Here is a 23,935-nt window from a genome sequence, read left to right as displayed (position 1 = left end):
GAAAAATGCGGGAGAAAACTGGGCATGACATGGCTCGGCGTGTCCAGACTATCCTTACCCTCGTCGCGCCGTCCCTCGAGACACTTACATGTCTCTTTCATAACCCATCCTGGCAATTCGCCATGTTCCCTGCCCTCCTCACCACGGAGTTCCCGAGGCTCTCGCACCTGACGCTGCGTCTGGTGGAGGACCGGTTCCCGTCGCTCCGCAACCTGCCGCAAGAGCTGCCGCCCTCCATGCCAGGTCTCACGCATTTGCATATCCTGTGTGCGTGGTGGCCCTCGACGGGTGTAATCGAGAGCTTGTGCCTCGTGTTCTCCCCGAGGATTGTCACGGACAAGCTATCCTACGTGCGGTTCTCCGGCATCCATCTTATCTCAGGCTCGGGGTCCTGTGAGATCCTGCGGCGTGTACTAGGCAGGGATGGCGACGCCAAAGCACTGGCATCTCTCCCCATGGGATCTATCAGAGCCGATGTCCTTCCAGACATCCAACGTTTTGTACTCGAGCCAGTGTCGTGGTACCCGACCGAATCGCAGTATGGCCCACTCAGTGCATTTGTCATTCCGCAAGTGAGGCAGCTCGCAGAGGAGATGGGGAATCTCAAGCTGCTGCATGCAGCGCCATTGCGGAAGTACAGGGAGTCTAAGAAGATTTGGCTCGAAGTACAGGCGGGCAAACGCGCCGTTTCGGTGAGCCGCTTGTTATCCTTTGTTGGCGTATTTGCGAGCCTTTCATATATATTACACAATTTAGGATGACTACCTTGGGGAAGCATCTGCTAAGCCGGTGAGCTGCTGCATCTGTCCCTGCTTGGGCTGTCGAATTTCTAATGGCTTTCAGGATGAGTTGGAATTGTCTTCGTAGACGTTGTCTGGTTTATGACGGCTGTGCCCTGTTCCGCTAGACTGTTCCTTCACTGGGCTTCATTCGCCAATGACCTGGTTCTAGCCTTATCATTCTGGCCAATCGTTAGTTATACTTTCTCTCATCCGCGTGCATTGCATTGCATTACTCCCGAATCTCTACGACCTGAGGAACCTCTTTCGGCACTCCGACTTGTCCCAATAGGATCATCAATATCCCGCCAGCGAAGCCAAAATACTGACAAGCCGCACACGTTCGCCCATCAGGTGCGATAGTCCAACATGCACTCTGACAGCTGTCACTGATTAATTGACGCTGGCTGATTGATCCGGGTGCCCATCTATCAACCTCCCCCCCGCGGATACTATCAGCTAATCACAATGTATCGCATCCTAGTGGAACTGGGCTGTCTCTCGAAGACGGGGGTAAATCCTTGGCTGTCCACGAGCCCGCACTTATGCGAGCCACTCTCCTCCGCGGTTCTCGTCGGAAGGCGCTTCGCGCCTCGCAAACGCTCCCATCCCCGCCACTCCGCCTCTTGTGTGCGCATGGTCCCGTCAATTTTGCTACACCCCCATGTGGTCTCCTATCCACACTCGGGGTATAAGTAAGTTGCGTGGTGTGCTGTGACCATGGCCAGTGCAAGCCAAGTTCAATCTAGCGCCATGGCCATCCTCCACCTCGCTCTTGCTTTGGCGACCGCGACCGCCTCGGTCTTAGCTGCGCCGCTGCACGCTCTCGAAAAGCGCGCCCTGCCCAAGGGCATCGACGTCTCGGGCTACCAGCCGAACGTGGACTGGACCACGGTCAAGGCGAACGGCGTGTCGTTCGCGTATATCAAGGCTACCGAGGTCTGTCGGTTGTACCTTGCATTCCCGTTGCTATACAGGCTGAATGAGCGGTGGGTGCGCAGGGGACAAGTGAGCTCTGAGATGTCTTGGGCTATAGTGCGGACACTTCATTCACGCTGTTTCGCTGGCAGGCTACGTCAGCTCGGCGTTCTCGAGCCAGTACACTGGCGCGACGAATGCGGGGCTGATCCGGGGTGCGTACCACTTTGCGCACCCCGACGCCAGTGAGTCTGCCCCCCCTTTCCTTCCCTCTGGTACCCGTGAGTAACCCGCTGTGCAATAGGCTCTGGGGCCACTCAAGCGAAGTATTTCCTCGCGCACGGAGGTAAGCCTGGTGATAAACTCGTGCTAGCGTGGGATAGCCTGACCTATTGAACTTGAAGGCGGGTGGTCGGGCGACGGGATCACCCTCCCAGGCGCGCTCGACATCGAATGTGCGTACTAGTATGCCCTCGCGGCTCACATATGCACTGGGACTGAGGAGGACCCAGATAACCCGAACGGCGCGGAGTGCTACGGCCTCTCCGCGTCCGCGATGGTCTCCTGGATCAAGGACTTTTCCAACACGTACCACTCCTCCACGGGCAGGTGCGCGCCCGCTCTCGTCCCGCCTCTCTTCTCCCTGCTGACCACGTCTACTATGGAACGCCAGATACCCCGGTACGTAGCCCCTTTCCCCGCCCGCACCAACCTGACGCGCGCGGGCAGTGATATACACGACGACGGACTGGTGGACGACGTGCACGGGCAATAGCGCGTCCTTCGCGTCGACGAACCCGCTGTGGCTCGCGCGGTACGCGTCGAGCGTGGGCACGCTCCCCGCAGGATGGATGTGCGTCCATCTCCAAGCCCCGTCTCCACCCGCCCCCCCATCATCGATCATCTCCCGCCTCCCTTATCGATATCGACGTCAGAACCACCGCTCACCCATGTTGTGACAGCTACGAGACATTCTGGCAGTACGCGGACTCGGGCGCGAACCCCGGCGACCAGGACTACTTCAACGGCGACGCGGCGGGGCTGAAGCGGTGCGTGCATGCATTCTCCATCCCCGTGTTGGTGGATTCAGGAGGCTGATCGCACAACTCATATGCCGGTGCAGGATGGCGACCGGCTGAGATGCCCATGCCCGTCTGGACTACTGCAGCTGCGAACATGGTGCCTGGGGGAGTTGGAGAGATGTAAGTACCGACATAGTAATCATAACATACTCTGCACTCGGAGATCGTATACCACATGCATATTCTGCACTCCAATCCATTGCGCCACCACCCCTTTCCGACATGTATTTCAGCCATAACTACTGCATATTTCTCTTTGGTGTAAAGACAAAGATTGTAGTAGTTCACGAGCTCTATCTAACTGTGAACATTGTCCAGAGCGAAGTTGATCTCGTTTTACTAGGAGGCATTCAACATTTGTAGTCAAATCTATCTTCACAAGCAGGGGGGGAGGCATAAAATGACTACCCAGTAAAAATCTCCATGAAAATCTCACTATTTTAGAGCCCAGAATTGAGGAAAGTGACTACATGGTTGCAGAGATATAAGGCCAGAAAGTTGGGATTTTGGTGTATGAGTTTTACACCAAAACCCCCATCTTTCGGCCCATGTACATATCTCCACAATGGTGTAGTCAAATCAGGGATATTCTGGGGTCAAAATTACTCAGACTTTTGAGCTCTTTCTAGCTATGAGCATACCAGAACCATTGGGGGGAGATTAGCAGTACTACAAGTTTACATCTTACACCAAAGAGAAATATGCAACCATTGCTGAGATACAAGTTGTGCAAGGGTGGTGCAATACTTTTGCGGTTCACTGTATATTACGCCCCAAACCACTTGGACGCTCATGATCATTAACCCATCACCCATCACCCAAGTACACCTTCAACTAACCCATAAACCCTATTAATAGTAACCCAACCCAATGTACACCAAACAACCCGCTATTAGATACGACTTATAAATCAACCCGACCGAGACCCAAAACCCATGCATGCAAAATGACCCAAAACGATGCGAAGATGAACGGATGGATGCATGCATGTGCACAGCCGAGAAACCCATGATGACGATGACTCCAGGAAAGACAGTCTAGTCCCGAATGCAGAATACTAGTATACTCTTTCGCACCAAGCCGTGGACCCGTAATCTTCCAAGACAGAGACGACCGCATAGCTCTAGTGTACTCCCGAGGACCCGATGTGAACGACCAAGAACGTGACGAGGGGAATAAATTATGCCGCGAGTGGGAGCGGCCCCGATAGCGAGGGCGTGTGCAGAGTAGAATTGGGGGCGCGAATCCAGGAGTGGGAGCAAGACACCAGACACCAAAGAGCAGCCAGCGAGCGCCCGCGCTCAATACATCCTCCACGGCGACGTCGCACTCACCGCGCTATCCACCTACAGCGACCACGTCAATCACTACACCCTCTTATAAACACCCAAAACGCATCAAAACCAGAGAACACTCACCTTCACCTTCTCGGCGCCCTCCCCACCCCCAATCACCTCCCCAAACTCCGGCAAAAACCCCACGCCCGCCTCCCACCTTGTCCTCCATGCCTCATACCCGCCTGCCCCGTCCGCGGGCGGGTCGAGCACCACCAGCGTGCCTGTCCCCGCTCCCCGCTTCTCCCCATCCCCGACAAGGCACGCCAAAGCAGCCTCGAACACGGCCCCCCTCGCGAGGCTCTTCAGCTCCGCCAGCATCTCGCGCTGGTAGACGGTCCACCAGGGCACGCTCCCCCCGGGCGGCGCGGGCTGGACGTACACCGCCGCCAGGCGCGGCCCGCTCTCCTGGTCGTCTACGTCGGTGCCGTCGCCCCCAAAGTCGGCGACCGCCGCCGTCGAGTCGGTGTCCGACTGCGTTTCCGAGTCCTCCTCCCCCTGCGCCTCCTCGACTAGCGTCATCACGCTCTCCGCCCTCCCGCGCTTCCCCCCGCGGAGCCCCAGCATCCGGCGCACGGCGCCCGCGCACGCCCTGCCCAGCCTCACATTCGTGAACCGCACCTCTCTCAGCCCCGGCGCACACGCCGCGGCCATCTCCACCAAGCCCGCCGGCTCGTCGGCCATGGTCGGGGGCACGCCAAACGCCAGATGCAGGTGCGTCAGCGCGGGCATCGTCGGCGCGCGCGCGGGGTCCATCTGCGCGCAGTACGCGATGGCCGTGAAGCGCACCTCCAAGACGCGCAGGCGCGGGAAGGGCGTGTCGAGGAGGACGCGGTAGGGCGTGATGTGCGGGTTGTACGAGAGCACGCTGAGCGCGCGCAGCGCGGGCGCGACGAGCGGCAGGAGCGCGATGTACGCCTGGAGGAGCGCGTGCGCGTCCGCGCGGGCGTCGCAGGCGCAGCTGCGGAGGACGTCGTCCACGCCGGGCACGCGCGCCGTGCGCGGCGGGAGGTCGCAGAGGAAGAGGTGCGCGACCTTGCCCACGTACGCGCGCCCTTCGGACTCGGCGCGCGCCTTGTGGGCCTCGAGCTGGGCGATGAGCCGGCGGATGGCGGGCAGCCCGGAGACGTGCACGGTGTGCAGAGAAAAGGGCGCGGATGCGGAGTTGAAGGAGCGGGAGACGGCGGCGAGGGCGGGGTAGGCGGTCGGCGCGAGGGCGATGATGTGGCCGAGGACCTCCGGCGGGAGGTCGAGGATGGACATGGCGGGCGCAGAGCGGTGGGCTGGCGATAACGACTGTGGCGGAGGTATATAAGTGCTCGCTGCGAATATCAGGATCGTGTGATTGCCGCGAGCGTGGACTTGGAGGGTCCTCGCCGACGCCGACGACGACCCTGAACCGCTCCTCCGGGCTGTTCTGTGCAGCGAGCAAGTGGTTCGATGAGCAGCCGGTGGTGGTCTTGGCCGACAACCCGGAGAAATGAGTCGACGACGGGGGGCATTGTGCGACTGTCAGCAGCGGGCCAGGCGGGGTTGCCCAGACGGCGGGCCGATTAGATGAAACACTTGGTGAAACGGGGCACAGATAAGATAAGCCGCCGGCGACTTCATCGGCCGATGCATTCCGGAGATTCGGGCCGCTCTATCCGACGGAGTGCTCTCTCATCAACAAATGCATGGGCCAATGACAAACGGATACCGTGACACGAACATACCTTTCACGTTCATCTCCTCGTCTAGTGTTCTGCTCATCTGATGTCTTATGAAGCCGAAGCACCGACCGACTCGAGCCACGACTCCGAGCATCGAAACAGCTGCAGGACAGGAACGGAGGCCTAGACGAGCGAACTGGAGGAGGATCGAGGACGATGCAAGTTGGGAGAAAAGGGAGATCAGTGCGCAAATGCCAGCAGGGATACTCTTATAGCGGTCCCTGGCCAGGAATTTGATCGCGACGCGTACGTAGGCAGCACTCTCTCCTGACGTCACCGCGTCATTGTGAACTATAAAGACAGCTAACACAAGCGCTATGTCGACTCAAGTGCAGCAGCAGGACTTTGACTAGCGGGGAATAAGCAAGGCTCGCGGGCGGGCCCCCTACGAATTCGAGATGTAATATCGCAACACAGTGGTATATACACCCCCCTCCCTCCATCGTGCTCCCCAACGTTCAGAGCACTTGACGCCACTGCTCGTACACATTTCATCCAGTAGCCATCCTACACCACCACGCCACCCATCAGCACACCACGATCTGGCAAAAGGGGAGTATGCACACACCGCTTCAGCCCCGCCGCGTCGCCGTTGAAGTAGTCCTGGTCGCCGGGTTCGCGCCCGAGTCCGCGTACTGCCAGAACGTCTCGTAGCTGTATCATTAGCTTAGCTCTGACTTCCAAATTTCGAGAGCCGGCAGAGGGGAAGGGCGGGCCAGACTCAGACTCACCTCCATCCCGCGGGCAGCTCGACGCGTGCCGTGTGAGCCTCAGCCGCGAACGCCGCGCTGTTGCCCGTGCACGTCGTCCACCGGTCCGTCGTCGTGCATATCACCGCCCGCGCCCCGCACACGCTCCAGTTTTGTACACCATGCGACGCGGAGTTACGTGCCGGGGTATCTGTCCGTGCAGAGCGGTTAGTTCGCGGGGTAGGAGGAGGAGGAAGAGGGACGGGAGGGGACGCACCTGCCCGTGGAGGCGTGGTGCGTGTTGGAAAAGTCCTGGATACAGGAGACCATCGCGGCCGCGGACAGGCCGTAGCACTCCGCGCCGTTCGGGTTATCTGGGCCCTCCTCAGTCCCAGAGCGGTGCGGGCATGCTGGCACGCACATTCGATGTCGAGCGCGCCCGGGAGAGTGATCCCGTCGCCGGACCACCCGCCTTCAAGTTCAATAGCTCAGGCCATCCCAGGCTAGCACGAGTGTATCACCAGGCTTACCTCCGTGCGCGAGGAAATACTTCGCTTGCGTGGCCCCGGAGCCTGATGCACAGCGGGTTACTCACGTTCACAGGTACCAAAGAGAAGAGAAGGGAAGTGAAGGAAGGGGGGGGCAGACTCACTCGCGTGGGGGTGCGCAAAGTGGTACGCACCCCTGACCAGCCCCGCATCCGTCGCGCCGGTGTACTGGCCCGAGAACGCCGAGCTGGCCAGCAAAACAGCGCGAACGAGTATAGCCCCAGACATCCCGGCGCTCACTTGTCCCCTGCGCACCGACCGCTCATTCAGCCTCCTGTATACAGCAACGGGAACGCAAGGGAAAACGACAGACCTCGGGAGCCTTGATATGCGCGAACGCCACGCCGTTCGCCTTCACGGTACTAGTATTCCAGTCCACGTCCGGCTGGTAGCCCGAGACGTCGATGCCCTTCGGCAGCGCGCGCTTGTCCAGCGTGTTGGTATGCAGGGGCGCGCCCCGCACGGATGCAGCGGCCGTCGCGAGGGCCACGAGGTGGAGGATCGCCATAGCTAGCGCGTGGGCTCTGAGTCTGAGCGTCGAGCGGTGCGGGTCTTATACCCCGAGGACTCGCGAGCCCATATGGAGGCGGTAGCAAAAGTGACGGCACCATGCGCACAGAAGAGGTGGGTCGCGGGGATGGGAGCCGCGCAGCGCCTTCCGACGAGGATCGCGGGGGAGAGTGGCTCGCATATATGCGGGCTCGAGTGCATGTCGGACTATCGCACCTGATGCATGATGGGCGAACGTGTGCGGCCTGTCGGTGATTTGGCTCTGCTGGCGGAGTATCGATGATCCTCCTGGGACTGGCTCGAGTGCCGAAAGAGCTTCTCGAGGTGGCAGACAGCGGGGGTAATGCAATGCACGCGGGCGAGAGAAAGAAGTCGGACGGACGATTGGCTAGGAAGGTGACACGATCAGGCTACACTCAGGTCGTTGGGGAATCAATTCAGGTCATGAATTCAGTAGCACTCGAATAGCCATCACGAATCGGACAACGTCAATGAAGACAGTCTCAAGTCATGCTGAAAGCAGTCAGATTCATGATTCGACCCAATATGCAGCATATGCAGCAGCTCACCGGCTTAGCAGACGATTATCTAAGGTAGTCATCCTAAGTCGAGTGATACATATGAACTGGTTCGGATATACGCCAACGAAGGATAACAGGCGGCTTACCGAAACGGCGCGTTTCCCCGCCTGCACTTCGAGCCAGATTTTCTTGCACTCCGAGTACGGCCGCAGCGGCGCTGCAGGCAGTAGTTTGAGATTTCCCATCTCCTCTGCGAGCTGCCTCACTTGGAGAGTGACAAACACACTGAATGGGCCATGCTGCACCCCAGTCGCCCCATTCGGTGGGTACCGCGACGCTGGCTCGAGTACAAAGCGTCGGATGTTTCGTAGTACATAGGCTCTGGTAGATCCCACGGGGAGAGGTGCTTCGGCGTCGTCGTTCCTGCCTAGTATCCGCCGCAGGAACTCACTGGACCCCAAGAGAAGATGGATGCCGGAAAAGCGCACGTAGGACAGCTTGTCCGCGACAATCCTGGAAGAGAACACGAGGCACAAGCTCTCGATTACACCCGTCGAGGGCCACCACGCACACAGGATATGCAAGTGCGTGAGGGCTGGCATCGAGGGCGGCAGGTCCTGCGGCAGGTTTCGGAGCGACGGGAACAGGTCCTCCGCGAGACGCAGCGTCAGGTGCGAGAGCCTCGGGAACTCCGTGGTGAGGACGGCGGAGAACATCGCGAATTGCCAGAACGCATTGTGGAAGAGACACGTGAGCGACTCGAGGGACGGCGCGACGAGGGTGAGGATAGCCTGCAACCGCCGAGCCGTGTCAAGCCCAGCTTGCTCCCGCATTTTTCGGGTGATATCATCCCCGATATTCCGGTCGAGGATGTCCAGCGCGTACCGGCTGTCATTCGTCGCGTCGGAGACGAACAGATGGCGGACGGTCTGCTGTGTTTCGCGGGGTGCGGCTGCCAGCGCTCGCAGGAAGCGTCTAGTCTGCTTCTCGCCGGCCAGCGCGACGGACCTAAACCTGTATGGCTCCGTCAGCCTGCACAAATACTTTGATACGGAACGCAGAGAGCAAGCTGCCGGTCCCCCGTCGCAGCACGCGGACGAGACGATGTCAAGGAGTATGTCAGGAGGAAGGGTATCCATATGCCCGTCGACTGCTACGGTGGTGGTTAGTTGGGTATGATAAGAAAGAGGCACCCTGAGTGAGTTGAGCACTGGCAGGTCCTTATAGCACTTACTTATCTATAATCTTCTATAATACATAATACAGTTCCCTTTCCCACGGCAAGCTGTGGCGTCTCGCGACTTCGGAACGGCCTGAGGCCAGTGCTCGACGCTCAAGCATCTTTCTCCTCACGCCAGACTGCGATGATTTGGGCTACAGCCCACCATAAGTGTGTCACTACAGACCCAGTGGCCTATACAACTTGCCCGTAGTACTAGTAAGCAATGGTATGTCCCCTTGCATAAGCCAAGGCTGGAGCCATTGTCTCGGAGTTAACTCTGATGCCGGGACAGTTCAAGCTGCAGCGGAAACATATGGACATGTTCTTGCTATGTATTTAGTTACGAAATGGGGAGACACCACCTGAAATCTTGCACATCTCACATGGAGACTCCAAGGTGACCACCTAGCGGCCTTAAATTGTGGTACATGATACCCTCATCCTCTATAGAGAAGTACTAGGAAACTAAAAAGTAGATATGGGAATACCAAGATTACGTTAGCTGAATCCGGGCACGGTGACTTGCCCCAGATGCCACTTTTGGTTCTCAGTCCATGGCTCTTCAATGAGCTCTCTTATTGTTGCTCACAGCCCAGTGGCCACTCTGGACTGCTACTGTAGCCCAACTTACATACACATGGGCATTATAGAACTTGCACTGGGAATGATAGCATCCTATAGTCATGTGACAGTGACACCAAGGAAGCTGGGGGGCATGTCAGACACTGAGATCAAATGTTATGAGGCTTACTACAGTCAATGAGGGGGCAACATTGCAGCCAAGCTGTGATGTGGCCTGTAATTTATGCCATAGATACATAGCAGGTTACAGATAACTAAGGGGCTATATCACAGCTCTTGGACCCAATATGGCCCTGACATCCCATATCAAGACTTTCAGAGGAGATGAGAAATAATGGGGTTAATAAGTCAACCACGTCTTCAAGGTACACTTTCCTGGCCAATGACTGAGGCTCACTACCGTGCAGTATCGCACGGGTAGCTGCTGGTAGTACTATGGTGCGGGACACCTAGTCACCACCACTTCTGAACAACATTGATGGCACCCACAGATTTCGACCTTATCCTTAGCCGTCTTGGGGAAACACTCTATTATGATAAGGATCAATTCCACTCTCCCATAACACATAGTGGTCCGTGGACCCAGAAAGCTGGGTTTTCGGAGACTATGGGTTACCAGGGTGTAACAGAATGTGACATTGACGAGTAGCGTGACATGTGGCAGGGAGCACGGCATATGCCGGACGGTCTATGATGCCACATCATGGGTACCTCACTTGCGGGATGACAAACGCACTGAGTGGCCCATGCTGCCCCGCAGTCACCCCGTTCGGTAGGTACCACGACACTGGCTCGAGATATAGCGCTGTATGTTAGGAAGCATGAGAGGACCAAGACCGCACTGCTATTAACGGACGGTGAAGTTCGAGGCAACACAATGCACGCGGATGGGAGAAAGTAAGACGGACGATTGGTTAGGAAAGTGATACAATCGGGCTACACCCAGGCCGGTGGATGAAGTCGTGGATTAAGCAGCACGCGAATAGCTATCGCGAACCGGACAACGTCAATGAAGACAGTCTCAGAAATTCGACAGCCCAAGAAGCGACAGACGAAGCAGCTCACCGGCTCGGCGATCGATCCCCCAAGGTAGTCACCCTATGCTGAGAGTGATATATATGGGCTGGCTCGGAAATGCACCAACGAAGGATAACAAGCGACTCACCGAAACGGCGCGTTTGCCCGCCTGCACTTCGAGCCAGATTTTCTTGCACTCCCAGTACGTCCGCAATCGCGCTGCATACAGCAGTTGGAGATTCCCCATCTCTTCTACGAGCTGCCTCACTTGAGGTATGACGAACGCACTGAATGGGCCATGCTGCCCCTCAGCCGCCCCGTTCGGTGGGTACCACGACACTGGCTCCAGTACAAAGCCTTGGATGTCGGGAAGTACATCGGGTCTGGTGGACCCACCGGGAGAGGCGCTTTGACGGCGCCATCCCTGCCAAGTACCCGCCGCAGGATCTCACAGACCCCGAAGCAAGATGGATGCCGGAGAAGCGCACGTAGGATAGCTTGTCCTCGGAGAGAACACGGGGTACACGCTCTCGACCACACCCGCCAAGGGCCACCACGCACACAGGATGTGCAAGTGCGTGAGGGCTGGCATCGAGGGCGGCAGGTCCTGCGGCAGGTTGCGGAGCGACGGGAACCGGTCCTCCGCGAGACGCAGCGTCAGGTGCGAGAGCCTCGGGCACTCCGTCGTGAGGAGAGCAGGGAACATGGCGAATTGCCAGAACGCATTGTGGAAGAGACACGTGAGCGACTCGAGGGACGGCGCGACGAGGGTGAGGATAGCCTGCAACCGCCGAGCCGTGTCAAGCCCAGCTTGCTCCCGCATTTTTCGGGTGGTATCATTCCCGATATTCCGGTCGAGGATGTCGAGCGCGTACTGGCTGTCACTCGTCGTGTCAGAGACGAACAGATTGCGGACGGTCTGTTGTGTTTCGCGGGGTGCGGCTGCCAGCGCTCGCAGGAAGCGTCTAGTCTGCTTCTCGCCGGCCAGAGCGACGGACCTAAACCTGTATGGCTCCGTCAGCCTGCACAAATACTTTGATACGGAACGCAGAGAGCAAGCGGCCGAGCCCCCGTCACAGCACGCGGACGAGACGATGTCGAGGAGTATTTCAGGAGGAAGGGTATCCATACGCTCGGCGGCCGACTGCTGTAGTAGACGTTGGGGGGTAAGAAAGAGGCATCCCGAGTAACTTGAACAGGTTCTTATAATACCGATATCAGTTCATGATTACCAGATGATACGGTGGTGAGTAAAACACCGGGCGTACAGATTTGGGCATCTGTCTCGCCATATGAGCGTAGAAGTGCAGATCTGGTGCGTACTCTCTGGAGCTTCCAGGTTTCGAGAGGGGATCTTGCCAGCATTTGCCATGCACGGTACCTCGACCTTTTCACTGCTGGGGACGAGAGCAAGAGTCGGGTGGCGGTGGCAAGTACAACATGACGAGAGCTATGATGATGATCCAAGGGGCAGAACTACAGCTATAATTAACTCAGCAGGTCCACACATTCATTCCCTTGTAAACCCGCGACCGCGTGGTCGAAACAGGGACCAGAAGCCAGAAGGTGTTTGACGAATGTCAGACGTACGCGGCTCGTCGATGATCTGGTCCCGCTGGGAGTATGTTGATGATCCCTGCGAGTCTGGGTTTGAGCGCCTCAAGTGGCGGAGCAGGACGAAAAACTCACTAGTACACGAGAGTGAAGTTCGGCGGCTTGTGGCCTGACTGTATCAGTTCCCCAACCATTCGTTGGCTCACTTTTCTCCCGTTATTCGTGCATGTAGTCCAGAGTCCCGAGTCCAGCAGAATCAGACAACAGCAACGAAGACAATTTCGAGTCATTCTGGAAGCAGTCAGACGAAGAAGCGCACGGAGACAGGCACCATCGTGAATGCACTAAATGTAACCGAGTAAAGGTACGGAATATGCTCACCGGAACAGTGCGTTTGGCCCCCCTGCACTTTGAGCCATATCATCTGTGATTCCAAGTACGTCCGCGATGGCGCTGCAGGCAGCAGCTTGAGATTCCCCATCTCACCTGCGAGCTGCCTCACTTCGAGCACACCCTGCCACTCGTTCACCCCATCCTGCGATTCAATGCGGCTGGCTCCAGTACAATGCAGGACACCCTGGACGAGGTTGTTCAGCGCCACATGGACTGGCGGCTGGATGGATTCTGCGCGAAACCAATGGAGGCATCCCACGGGACGGAGTCGCGTCTCTGGATTCAGAGAGGCGCCATCGGTGTCTATCCGAAAGCGTATATTGGATAAGCAGAGATACAGGGAGCAGAACCGAGGCGATGCGACAGATGAAAGCTCCAACGTGGACGATATGTCACGCACGAGATGGTTGGGTCAAAGTTATACCGTGCACCAAGAATATCACCGTTGGCAATCGGACGTATGGGCTGGGCGAGGGCCATTCTTACCACTCGGATGAGCCAGGAGATCATCGTCGCCTGTCACATGTACTGTGAGTACCTCCAAGTCGTGTCGAGTCAGTAACAGATCAGGTTGAGGACGCCTTTTCCAGGCCATACAAAACGTACTCACATTACCGATCCTCTTCCCAGTAAGAGATGTGAGGAGCCTGAGGAAGAGGATCACACCGCTGCTACGCATGACTGAATTGTCTGGAGAAGAGCCCGTATGGCGAGAAGGGATGGCAAACAGCGTTCAAAGAGTCACAAGAGAACACGAAGACGATGTTCCACAAGGGTATGAGAAGACGGCAGCATGAATTCCTGCTGAAGGAAGCGAGCCGCGAGAAAGCCTTTGCGCAAGCCCAAGCCGCCTGGGAACGCAGATGGCAATGGCAAGCGTACTTGGCATCGCAGAGCGACGAATATCTCGACTCTCGAGACCAGAGGGCCGAGGACTTCCAAGTAAGCCAGATGAACCGCGACACAAACTTCTACAGCCACCAGCGAGACGAGGCGAAAGAGATTCCACGAGTTCAGCGAGGAGGGGAGGGACGAGTTCTGAGAGAATCAGAGCGAGCGGAATTCGTATGGAGCATGTCTCCAAGACGCCTGCGGGGCCTAGGGAACCAGAGGCTGTGTATCGCGGTAGAAGCGAACCCGGGCGAGGATTGACGTCGCGATCACTACTGGCGCCGCTATCAGCTTGGTAAAGCAGCAAGCATGGATGGTACTGCGAAGTCCTGTTACGGTGATGAGCGTTCTATTGGGACCTACAATACGTACGAAGTTCGTGGCACAAGCTGAATTGGTCATAATTTATCAGGAAGTAACAAACACCGCGGCGTCGGGAAATGACCTCGTTATGCAACATAGCCGTCGAAGGCCTCAAACGAGAGTAACGGACGAATAAACGAGACTGAAGGATCGGCAGAAGGATGATACGAAGCCGCACCATTGGTCCAAGTCCGCTGCCCGAGGTACGCCACGGAATCCTTTGCGGACGGACATTGAATAGACAACCGCTTCTTTTATCTTCCACCATGACATACCATACACCTGTCGGCTCTCGGGGCGTGCGTATAAGGCGACGGTCGAGCGCCGCCGTGGCAGCGCGGTGCCAGGAACTGCTAGGACTACATACAGCCTCGCAGCGTGATAGCTTGTAATAAGGCAGGCAAGTAGACCATGTTCGTATATTGAAAACCCGCTATAGACAAGCTTGCGGCGATTCTCTTGAGCAGGATCAAACAGAGCGCGCTCTACTCCCCACAAGAGTAGTTATTGCCAATTCTCCACGATGAGTAGAAGATACTGCACAGCCCACAAGGTTTTGAGACGACCAGAGATACAGCGGGCTGAGAAAGCACGCAAAGATTCCATTCGAGGTATTCAGTGCGTCTGGAGAGTGGCGTTGAATATCCGGAGTCAACACCAACAATTACCATAAATGATTGAATGCGGGCGAGCTCGGGCACCGGCACTCACACAGTGCCCTCATTCCGACTGGCTTGTGCGCGTCCTGCTGTAGGATTGGTGGAGCTCAGAAAAGTTCAAATGCACTGTGGTGCTGCGATAGAAGGACACGAATTATCCACCTCTGACGCCCCTCCCAGACCTCGCCATGAGCGTGAAGACCACCACCCAGCGAAGCCTCGACACCTTCGGCAAAACCACTACTTCCGTCGAGGTATGTCTTCGTTGTATCTACGGAGAGCTGAACGCACGCTGACGAATGATAATTCTCAGCTAAAATGCCCAGATGACACGACCGGCGTCGAACGCATCATGCTCGCAGCGCAGGGCGACCTGCAGCGGCTTCTCAGGTAAGCCCCATCTCTGTACGCGTTCCATTCTAAACGACACTGACGCGTCCCCAGCTGCTTCTTCGGGCGCCCCATCTCCGTCGAATGCGTCTCCGCACGCACCTCCCCGCGCTCCGCGCCCGCGTCGCCGCAGCACCCCATCACGCAGGACCGCCAGGTCCAGCTCCTCTGCTCGGGGCGCATCGTGTGCGTCGCGACCTCTCGCGTCGTGCTCACCTCGCCCGAGTGCGAGCGCCTCTTCCTCGACGAGAAGTTCGCGATCGGGCAGCTCTTCCGCCACATGCGCGTGTCGCCTAGGTTCACGCTCCTCGATGTGCAGACGCGGGTCAACGCGCGCGGGAAGAGGGAGCTCGAGAGACGGTATATGCTCGAGGCAGAGGGGGTGTCGTGTGATATCACCGAGCTGTTCCCTGACAGGGATATGTTTGTCCTTGGGACGGCGTGGCTCGATGCTGTTGACGAGCCCGCCCCTGAAAAACGGCACACAGTGTCGAATGTGGTTACTAAGGACCAGGCCGTTGAGTTCACCCCCCACGGCCTACTTCTCGCGATGATTCTGTCATTTATCTTTGGCTCATATTGCTTCACTCGTGTCGGACTATGATGTGCATGTTAGCGATTTAGACCATGTAGACTAGTTTGGGGCACTCTGCAGTGTATATAGACATTTAATGGCTTTAAGATACTATTTCCTCCGCCTAGACAATGACACAGGACTGCGATAGGAGATCCAGAGTGAAGTACGCAGCATATCCTATATAATATGGTTAACTACCTGCCAAATACGATAATGTGGAAGTGACGGATTTCGGGTAGTTGGATAATAGAATCTCTGCTCCTGCTTCATATATCGTCTGCCATTCATTTGACGGAAAGCGTGCTGAGGCTATTCTGCGATCAGTCAATCATCTCACTGCTCTCTGCTACGGCCTCCGACAACGTGGGAAACTGCGTGGTCGCCTCTCAGTCATTTGACATTTCCTTTTTCATTTCTTATTCGACGAGTGTACGTTTCGAACTCCCAACAGCTGGCAATAGGTCCTCTCTGCATAGTCCCGTGTCATAGTGCGGCCTATGCTGAAGTTCGTCCAAGGTTATCACCCCGGATGGCGTAGATGACTGATTGACACTGATAGCCTCTATTCGCTCAGTCTGTAGTTGGGGCAACGCTAAATATCTCCAGCTCAGCGCACTACTAGTCTGAATCGCGTCTTTCTTTCGACGGTATGTAACTATAGTACACGCTTGATTGACTGGAATTGAGGACAACCTCCACTAAGACTTGAAGTTCCCTGCGAGCGTCACTCGGGGCAAACTCGCCAAAGCTCCCAGCATTCATCGCGAATTGTGTCACTATCCCCTTGTTATGGCCCAGCCTACGCGTCCTACATTCACGCCTATCCCTTGTGACGCAGGCGATCTCCCATTCCACCCTCTACAATTTACCGGGATAGGGCAAACGACGCCGGTAATCAGATGTTCTGCTGATTTCCCTATGGACCTCGTAAGTCTCGGTCGTCCAGAATCCCCGCTCGAGCTGAAGTGATCGGACTTCACCAAGGGCAGTTTGAGACCGCCACTTCCCAAATCATCCACCACCCTGAGTACAACTCGACCCTCATCCTCCGCTCCGAAGTCGTCGCCGAGCACGCCCCTCCGTTCCCGCCTGCGCTGCCCGTACCGGCGCTGGACGGTTACGCTGCAGCGAAAGCGGTCCATCGCAAGCTGTTGCCCCGAAGGCCCGGGCGGGATGCGGGCCTGGAGCAATTGTGCACTATGTACGCGCTGGATCTGGACCCAGGCGCCCCGGGAGGCCCGCAGCACGGTGAGCAGATATCGGTGCTAGTCCTTTCGCCCCTCCTCGCACCCGGCACCTCGCTCCCGTACTACCACCCCGCCGTGTCGCACCTCGCCTTCCGCTACATCCCGTCCCCCTCCCCACCAGGATCGCATGGTCTGCTCTCAATCGAAGTCGTCCCCCTCGCTTCCCCTTCCCCTCCACCAGATATCGCGCTCAACAGCAGACTGTACCGCACGTGCCTTGCGCTGCTCGATACGCTGCATCGCTACGGCTGGGGCGCGCTGAGTAACTACAAAAAGCGCATGGCGCATGACAGGATTGTGCCGAGAGAGGCGTACCAGGACCTCTACCTCGTGATGAGGGAAAGACACAAGTGGCGCGTGGACGAGTGGTGCGAGGGCACGGATCCGCTGAAGCATGTCTTCGAGGTCAGTTATGAGAGAGTGGCTACAGAGACGCTCGGTTTTGACTGAGCCTCGACAGGATATTGGTATTGCGACGTATTTGATGCTGTTGTGGAAAGACACGTTTGCGTCTGCCACAGCTCCGACCGAGAATGTGGAGAAGGTGAATGTGGAAAGTGACAGACCATGGGACGACTGGCCTCGCCCTCCCGGAGGATTCCTCGACTTGGGGCACGTACAGCCTTCAACCCTTTTGATCATCAACTCACTCTATTCACTTCCATCAGCTGCGGGAACGGGCTTCTCGTGCACATCCTCACAGCCGAGGGCTACGCCGGCCACGGCGTCGACGTGCGCGCGCGCCTCTCCTGGTCGCACTACCCCCCCGCGACGCGCGCCGCGCTGCACGTGCACGCGCTCGACCCCACCTCCCCGGCGCGCGACCCGTACCTCGCCCCCGGCGTCTTCCTCATCGGCAACCACGCAGACGAGCTGTCGCCCTGGGTGCCCGTGCTCGCCGCCCTCAGCGGCGCGGCGGGGTACCTCAGCATCCCGTGCTGCGCGTGGGCGTTCGACGCGCGCTTCACGCGGTCGGCGGCGAAGGCGGCGCTGTTCCCGGTGCCGGCGCACGATTCGCGGTTCGCGGAGGAGTTGGGGCTCGGCGCGGACGGGAATAATACGAGCGCGTACGCGGCGTACCGGATTTGGCTCGCGGCGCTGAGTGCGTGGTGTGGGTGGGAGGTGGAGTGCGATGCGCTGAGGATACCGAGCACGCGAAATTGGGCGATTGTAGGTGAGTGGGCTGTGGTCTGCGCCCCGGTTGGGTGAGGCGTGCTGAGAATTGGGTAGGCAGGCGGAAAGGTGGTGAGGGGGAGGGCGTGGAGAATGCGAGGAGGATTGTAGATGAAGTGAGGAATAGAGCGGTGTTTAAGACTAGACGGCCGGAGGGCAAAGCTGGAGATCATTAGTGCGATCGCTACCGTCTTTCGACACTCGAAAATGTTGTGGCCTCACCCTACCCGCTTGAGCGCGACTTGAACGCAAGTACGTGCTCTGTCATCGCCAGTCGAACCGTGTCGTCACGACGTTCCTTCACGAATAGCCAGCGCCCACTCTATAGCTGATTCGAATCAAAAATGCATTGTAAGAATATACATACAATCAATGGTGCGATATATGATTAAGTTGTTACAGTCCTTCTATACATGCGATCGTCAACCTCTACACCCCATCGCTTAGAACTTGACCTTGGAGACGGTCTCGTAGAAAGTCTTGCCCTGGATGGTGGCAACCTCGAGCTCGAGGGGCGTGGGCTGGCGGGAGCCGTCACCGCCGGCGAAGGTGCCGGCGCCCCACGGGGAACCGCCGCGGAGCTCATTGAGGTTGGTGAGCTGCGCGAAGGTGTGCTTGTAGCCGAGGGGGACGTAGATGAGGCCGTGGTGGGCGAAGGTGGACATCGCCGCGATCGCGGTGGACTCCTGCCCGCCGCCGGGGGACGCGGTGGAGACGAACAGCCCGGCGTACTTGCCCGCGAGCGCGCCGGTCGCCCAGAGCTGGCCGGTGGCGTCCCAGAAGGCCTGTGTGCAGCGAGGAAGGGTGAGTGGGAGGGCTCTGATAAGATTAGATGCGGGCGTGCGTACCTTCCACTGCGCGGGGAAGTTGCCGTACCGCGTGGGGATGCCGATGAGGAAGGCGTCGAAGGTGGCGAGCTGCTCGGGCGTGATGATCGGGTAGTCGGGCTTGGGCGGGGCGTGGAGGAGCTTCAGGATGTCCTCGGACAGCGTCTCGGGGACCCTGGCGTCGTCGTCAGTATCCCCCCTCTCTCGAATGCAATCGGTGCATATACTCACTGGAAGATCTGGGCCTTGCCGCCAGCGCTCTCGATACCGGACTTGACAGCCTCGGCGACTATAGCAGATGGACGATCAGCGCGAGAACGAGGGCAAGTATAGCACAGGGGGTTACTCACGCTTGGCGATGTGGCCGTACAGCGAGTAGATAACAATAGCGACCTTTGGAGAAGACATCACGGCAGGTGCAGCGGGGGCAGTAGAAGCAGCAGCGGGGGGTTTCGAGTTGGAGGAGGCGGGCTGTTTCTGCTCGTCGTCGGTGAAGTTGGCCTTTTGGCGTCTCGATGGAAAGCACATTCGCGGTGCGGTGCCCTTTTATCCTGCAGCGGATTATCGCGCAATCATCAGTGCCCCCCGCCAATTGCCTTTTATCGCGCCCCGGGAAAGCAATGGAAACGGGCGTTCGTGAGACGACATGGCCCGCGAAGGGAATGGGCTCCTGCAGCTACAGCCACAGCGTGCTTGGAAATAGAGCTGAATCAGCACGTAAGCACGGTCGCGTCAGCTAAGTATGACGGTTGACTGCTATATTTGGCCGTTTCTTCTGGCGGTTGATCTGTTTTGGCTTGGCTTAGACTTCGGGACTGCCGGTTTAGGCAGAAAACGCTCGCGGGCGAAAGGAGGTGAGCTTTCGAGAACGATCGAGGGGTAACGGAGGACGTGCAGTCGCGGTCAGCGTGCACTCAGCTGTCTCGAAAAGTCTCGCTTGACTCTCGAACGTAAGTCTTGTATGTCAAGACCGCCTGTAACGAAACATGTCGGAAAATCTGGAAAAGACTGATAAGCCCTGACAGAACCTGACGGACTGATCAGGCATTATAATGATATGTTTCAAGGCTGATAAGCCCTTATCAGGTGTTGTCAGGTTTGGATTAGGTCGGGGCTTCTGGTGGTGCTGTAATATCACAGGAATTCTGTAGTATACATAGATCCTGTACGTCGGAAACATCTTGAAATACGGTCGTAGCCTTTACATGGGTTGAGTGTCTTAAAGGTGGCATGTTGACTACAGTAGCATTATAGTCTAAGTCTAAAGTTATGGCGAAATCTACAAGAGCCGTACGTCTATACGTCAGAGGACGTGAGCGCGAGCGACGGTATCCAAGTCCAGCTGCAGTCATTACGAGTCGCCCGGTAAGGCAGTATGTATGATGTATATATACCAATGTGAGACCCACACAACTGTTGTTGCGTAGTGTAGTAGTTATATCGTTAGTCTTTACATATATCATCATTGTTCAACTGAAGGCCGCTCGTTCGAATCAAAGTCGAAGTACCTGTATTAAAGTGACGTCTTAGATGGTGGTGTCGATGACCATCAGGTGGCGTGAGTGGCTCCTCCTTTTCTCATTTCTGGGACTCATGGCCTTATCCGGGCTTATCATGCCTTATAATGGCTTGTAACCCCCGTCAGGCCTGATCAGCCTGACGGAGGCTTACATGCGCTTTTCGATCATTTCTGAACCCGATAACTCTCCTCGAACCTGATTGACTTATCAGTGCATTATCTGGCATTGTATAGCAATATCATGCTTTTCTGATTTTTCCGACAAGTGTTCACATCGAAATGCAGGGGGAGGTTTGAAATCGACGGCGTTGAAGCCTCGTTTGAGTGTCGTAACCTGGGTTAGTTCTGACGTTTGATTTAGCATCCACTTGCTGTGGATGGCCTCATACATCCAACCCTAACCAGCGCGAGTTGCTATCCACTTGGTGATGACACCTTGAAGTTCAACTTCAACTTGAAAATATTATCTGTGCTAAATTCCGCGGCCGACTTTCATGCATCTCGGTGCCCTGCGAAAGCTCCTCAGGCTCATGCATCACTTCCTAGTCGATGCGCGCGGTTCGGGATAAACTGTCTTCGGATGAGCTGCGCGACAAATGCCGGGAGGTCTTTGAGTGATGGTATTCATGACATCTTATCTTTACACCGGCTCGTACTAGTCGACAGTGGTATCTATGATAGGCTAGTGTCAAGATCCTGGTATCTATTCTGGAGACATTATCATTATAACCGTATTCTCGCTGTCAGTTCAGACTACCTGAACTTCCAGATGGCGGGGACCGCTTTACTGTGGCTGAAAATGCCACAAACACGGGTAAGTAAGGCTCACGTCAACACCAACTCGTAAGGTTCCAAATCTGTCTGCGATCAAGCTCGAGTCAACATCACGAAATGGGATAGACGTAAGCTAATTAGAGCGTCGCGATCAACTGTGCAACTCAGCCTGTGCTAATATTCAGCCCCTCGGTGACCGCTTTGAACGACGAGCGTAGTAAATGATTCTGACGGCATGACATACGTCTAGGCTGCTTTCATGGAGGTTCCCGGAGATCGAGAGGGCGGGTACAAAAGGGCGCCTCCTCGCCCCAACCTCTTGCATCATCCTGACCTACAACGCCCATCCCTGTAAACTCGCCTCTGAAGAGAATCGCGTACCAGAACTCGAATCAGCTATGTCTTCCCCAAAAGTCGCCATCGTAATCTATTCGATGTATGGCCATATTGCCAAAAGTGAGTGTTTTGTCAGTGGGTCGCATGCGGAGTATGGTGTGCGGAGGAGCATGAGGCAGGGAATGGGCAGGGAGAGATGTCGGAGGCGACTGTCAGCATAACGTCGCCAATTGCTTACGTCTGCGCACTCGTTGTAAGCACCACATTGACATATCTTTCCAGTGGCCGAAGGCGTCAAGGCAGGCCTTGAGTCGGCCGGGGGTAAAGCGACCATCTACCAGTACGTTACTCTGGCTTTATGGCGGGGATCAGTATAGAATAACTATGGTGCAGAGTCCCGGAGACCCTGCCGGGCGAGGTGCTCGCGAAGATGCATGCTCCTCCCAAGCCTAGCTACCCGATCATCAGCCCCGCCGAGCTCGCCACCTTCGACGCCTTCCTCTTCGGTATCCCCACACGCTACGGGAACTTCCCCGCGCAGCTGAAGGTGAGTGGAGTCGGTATAAGACAGGCCGGATGTGTGCTCACCTGCTGACTCGCGACGTGCAGGCCTTCTGGGACGCCACCGGCCAGCTCTGGGCGACCGGCGGGCTCGCGGGCAAGTACGCGGGGCTCTTCATCTCCACCGCGTCCCCCGGCGGCGGGCAGGAGTCGACGGCCATCGCGGCGATGTCGACGTTCGCGCACCACGGGATCATCTACGTCCCGCTCGGGTACAAGAACGCGTTCGGGCAGCTGACGAACATGTCGGAGGTGCGCGGTGGCTCTCCCTGGGGTGCGGGTACGTTTGCGGGCGGGGACGGGTCGAGACAGCCGTCTGAGCTCGAGCTCGAGGTTGCGCGGATCCAAGGGAAGCAGTTCTGGGAGTATTTGAGCCGGGTTAAGTTTTGAGTAGAGATGGGGGTTGGATTGTTAGAATATACTTGTAATTGTTAGAGGATCCGTGATGATCCTCCCTAGGACCCGAATGCAATATAGAGAGCTTCGAGGGGCGTGTGAAGTGCAGCCACCCCGATCGCGACCCGCTCCAAATGTGGAAATCCCGCCTTCGTCGCGTCGCGAGCATTGCACTGTGCGCCGGCTCCGTGAAGCATGTTCAAGCTGCCTACTAACCTGGCAGTCTGCAGCACCTATCGGCCCCAGGCCAGGCGGCTTGCTGCCCCAGGATTCGGTCGCAAAGCTGACCAGAGACGTCTGTCACAAGACCGTCGGGACTGAGTACTGAGTACTGATTCCGACAGATCTAGCGACATAGACCGTCTTTGCTTTTGCGCCGACGGCGGCCGCTGGTATTGGTACCTCCGGCCTTCATGGCTGCTTGGTGCGCTACGTATATCCAACAGGCGCCTCCGTCGAAGGAGAAAGGGGAGGATGGCATGAATATCAGGGTTGTCAGTGACTACGTTAATACTACGTTAATACCGTGGGAATGACCAACTGACTGTTGTGACGGTAATTTGGTCAGTAGTCACAGTATTTATGGTGGCTGAGGGCCTGGGCAGCTGGGTACAACTATTATTTCGTGCCTGTGGTATACTAACCAGGATCTAAGTGGACGTAGTGGGCTCTATGATGTATCTTAACGCCAATGCTAATCTTTTGCATGCAGAGCAGAGCCCATAACCCGCTTTCAACCAGTTTAGCAGGTTCATATTGGTGTAGTTGCGGCAAACGGGAAATGCCAACATCCTTGCATGTGGCGTGCGAAACATCACACTAAATTTAATACGGCGGAACATTCCGCATTTTCCCTTCACAACGGCCAACCGAAACTTCGGTGCCGACCGAAACCGGTAGCTGAACGCCATGTCGCTTATTAATATTCCTACGCCTTAGTAAAGCACATTCAGAAAAAGGAATATAATCATATCCGGGAAGTTGTCTCTCAATGTAAAATACATATTCCTACATAGAGTTACTATAAATGGCAAATAGTGTTCGATATTTGGGTATATCTAAAATACATAAGCAGAGTATATTATTCTGACCGAACTTTGAACAGCCACTAAACTTCATATCTTCACGTCCAGCAGAATAGAAAACAATATACAATAAGCAGCTGCAAGCACAAAGGGATTCAAAAATTTGAGACTTTGTTATGCCTTCTGATCTTACTCGGAATGCCTCTCTAAATATCATATTCTCTGCAGACCCGCAGGTAATCGCCCCGCCGACGGCCCGCTTGCGGCCCGCTTGCGGCCCGTCTGCGTCCCGCGAGCGTCCCGCCACACATCATGTGAGCGGCAAAAGCCGCTGTA

The 23,935-nt window shown here is 56.5% G+C and overlaps 10 protein-coding genes across 10 annotated transcripts; 7 read left to right on the top strand and 3 right to left on the bottom strand.

The window, feature by feature from the left end:
- Positions 1-1,532: 1,532 nt before the first annotated feature.
- GLOTRDRAFT_133992 (N O-diacetyl muramidase) lies at positions 1,533-2,795 on the top strand (the record flags this gene model as incomplete). Its single annotated transcript, XM_007872964.1, has 9 exons — positions 1,533-1,718; positions 1,781-1,787; positions 1,850-1,942; positions 2,002-2,043; positions 2,102-2,152; positions 2,210-2,306; positions 2,371-2,378; positions 2,427-2,550; positions 2,660-2,795. The coding sequence occupies 9 exons, from the start codon at positions 1,533-1,535 to the stop codon at positions 2,793-2,795; spliced, it is 744 nt and encodes a 247-aa protein (XP_007871155.1).
- A 755-nt stretch (positions 2,796-3,550) lies between these two features.
- On the bottom strand, positions 3,551-5,376 carry GLOTRDRAFT_141524 (uncharacterized protein; the record flags this gene model as incomplete). Its single annotated transcript, XM_007872963.1, has 2 exons — positions 3,551-4,125; positions 4,198-5,376. The coding sequence occupies 2 exons, from the start codon at positions 5,374-5,376 to the stop codon at positions 4,081-4,083; spliced, it is 1,224 nt and encodes a 407-aa protein (XP_007871154.1). The 3' UTR covers positions 3,551-4,080.
- A 417-nt stretch (positions 5,377-5,793) lies between these two features.
- Positions 5,794-6,321, top strand: GLOTRDRAFT_112716 (uncharacterized protein). The gene is made up of 2 exons (XM_007872962.1): positions 5,794-6,071; positions 6,129-6,321. Exon 1 carries the CDS (start codon positions 5,876-5,878, stop codon positions 6,038-6,040), a length of 165 nt encoding a protein of 54 aa, XP_007871153.1. The 5' UTR covers positions 5,794-5,875; the 3' UTR covers positions 6,041-6,071; positions 6,129-6,321.
- A 421-nt stretch (positions 6,322-6,742) lies between these two features.
- On the bottom strand, positions 6,743-7,570 carry GLOTRDRAFT_133990 (uncharacterized protein; the record flags this gene model as incomplete). Its single annotated transcript, XM_007872961.1, has 6 exons — positions 6,743-6,888; positions 6,936-6,986; positions 7,045-7,086; positions 7,167-7,249; positions 7,303-7,309; positions 7,372-7,570. The coding sequence occupies 6 exons, from the start codon at positions 7,568-7,570 to the stop codon at positions 6,743-6,745; spliced, it is 528 nt and encodes a 175-aa protein (XP_007871152.1).
- Positions 7,571-7,851: 281 nt separating this feature from the next.
- Positions 7,852-9,291, top strand: GLOTRDRAFT_97052 (uncharacterized protein; the record flags this gene model as incomplete). Its single annotated transcript, XM_007872960.1, has 3 exons — positions 7,852-8,013; positions 8,537-8,990; positions 9,263-9,291. 3 exons carry the CDS (start codon positions 7,852-7,854, stop codon positions 9,289-9,291), a joined length of 645 nt encoding a protein of 214 aa, XP_007871151.1.
- A 1,921-nt stretch (positions 9,292-11,212) lies between these two features.
- Positions 11,213-14,013, top strand: GLOTRDRAFT_97051 (uncharacterized protein; the record flags this gene model as incomplete). Its single annotated transcript, XM_007872959.1, has 7 exons — positions 11,213-11,804; positions 12,150-12,160; positions 12,185-12,229; positions 12,464-12,535; positions 12,701-12,832; positions 13,030-13,391; positions 13,563-14,013. The coding sequence occupies 7 exons, from the start codon at positions 11,213-11,215 to the stop codon at positions 14,011-14,013; spliced, it is 1,665 nt and encodes a 554-aa protein (XP_007871150.1).
- Positions 14,014-14,851: 838 nt separating this feature from the next.
- On the top strand, positions 14,852-15,768 carry GLOTRDRAFT_82351 (uncharacterized protein; the record flags this gene model as incomplete). Its single annotated transcript, XM_007872958.1, has 3 exons — positions 14,852-15,028; positions 15,088-15,164; positions 15,219-15,768. The coding sequence occupies exons 1-3, from the start codon at positions 14,963-14,965 to the stop codon at positions 15,766-15,768; spliced, it is 693 nt and encodes a 230-aa protein (XP_007871149.1). The 5' UTR covers positions 14,852-14,962.
- Positions 15,769-16,659: 891 nt separating this feature from the next.
- On the top strand, positions 16,660-18,337 carry GLOTRDRAFT_133987 (DUF1613-domain-containing protein; the record flags this gene model as incomplete). The annotated part of the gene is made up of 5 exons (XM_007872957.1): positions 16,660-16,668; positions 16,731-17,393; positions 17,449-17,545; positions 17,611-18,162; positions 18,219-18,337. 5 exons carry the CDS (start codon positions 16,660-16,662, stop codon positions 18,335-18,337), a joined length of 1,440 nt encoding a protein of 479 aa, XP_007871148.1.
- GLOTRDRAFT_101783 (NADH-quinone oxidoreductase) lies at positions 17,287-19,619 on the bottom strand. The gene is made up of 7 exons (XM_007872956.1): positions 19,339-19,619; positions 19,220-19,277; positions 19,010-19,163; positions 18,215-18,946; positions 17,657-18,158; positions 17,447-17,600; positions 17,287-17,391 (listed from the first exon to the last, which is right to left on the bottom strand). Exons 1-4 carry the CDS (start codon positions 19,514-19,516, stop codon positions 18,605-18,607), a joined length of 732 nt encoding a protein of 243 aa, XP_007871147.1. The 5' UTR covers positions 19,517-19,619; the 3' UTR covers positions 17,287-17,391; positions 17,447-17,600; positions 17,657-18,158; positions 18,215-18,604.
- Positions 19,620-21,458: 1,839 nt separating this feature from the next.
- On the top strand, positions 21,459-22,735 carry GLOTRDRAFT_66940 (flavo protein WrbA). Its single transcript, XM_007872955.1, has 4 exons — positions 21,459-21,737; positions 21,900-21,957; positions 22,011-22,164; positions 22,227-22,735. The coding sequence occupies exons 1-4, from the start codon at positions 21,680-21,682 to the stop codon at positions 22,566-22,568; spliced, it is 612 nt and encodes a 203-aa protein (XP_007871146.1). The 5' UTR covers positions 21,459-21,679; the 3' UTR covers positions 22,569-22,735.
- Positions 22,736-23,935: the final 1,200 nt, after the last annotated feature.

The sequence above is a fragment of the Gloeophyllum trabeum genome, assembly GCF_000344685.1.
Source record: "Gloeophyllum trabeum ATCC 11539 unplaced genomic scaffold GLOTRscaffold_00021, whole genome shotgun sequence".
NCBI lineage: Eukaryota > Fungi > Basidiomycota > Agaricomycetes > Gloeophyllales > Gloeophyllaceae > Gloeophyllum > Gloeophyllum trabeum.
Note: the sequence above shows the minus strand (reverse complement) of the source record. Positions and strands in the feature narration are given on the sequence as shown.

Excerpts from the sequence above, each read along its gene's own strand:
- GLOTRDRAFT_101783 (XM_007872956.1), bottom strand. The coding sequence starts at position 19,516 with ATGTGCTTTCCATCGAGACGCCAAAAGGCCAACTTCACCGACGACGAG. Across the intron at positions 19,278-19,338 it reads GTACGGCCACATCGCCAAGC|TCGCCGAGGCTGTCAAGTCC; the intron begins GTGAGTAACCCC and ends CATCTGCTATAG. Across the intron at positions 19,164-19,219 it reads GGCAAGGCCCAGATCTTCCA|GGTCCCCGAGACGCTGTCCG; the intron begins GTGAGTATATGC and ends CGACGACGCCAG.
- GLOTRDRAFT_66940 (XM_007872955.1), top strand. The coding sequence starts at position 21,680 with ATGTCTTCCCCAAAAGTCGCCATCGTAATCTATTCGATGTATGGCCAT. Across the intron at positions 21,958-22,010 it reads GGTAAAGCGACCATCTACCA|AGTCCCGGAGACCCTGCCGG; the intron begins GTACGTTACTCT and ends ACTATGGTGCAG. Across the intron at positions 22,165-22,226 it reads ACTTCCCCGCGCAGCTGAAG|GCCTTCTGGGACGCCACCGG; the intron begins GTGAGTGGAGTC and ends CGCGACGTGCAG.
- GLOTRDRAFT_112716 (XM_007872962.1), top strand. The coding sequence starts at position 5,876 with ATGAAGCCGAAGCACCGACCGACTCGAGCCACGACTCCGAGCATCGAA.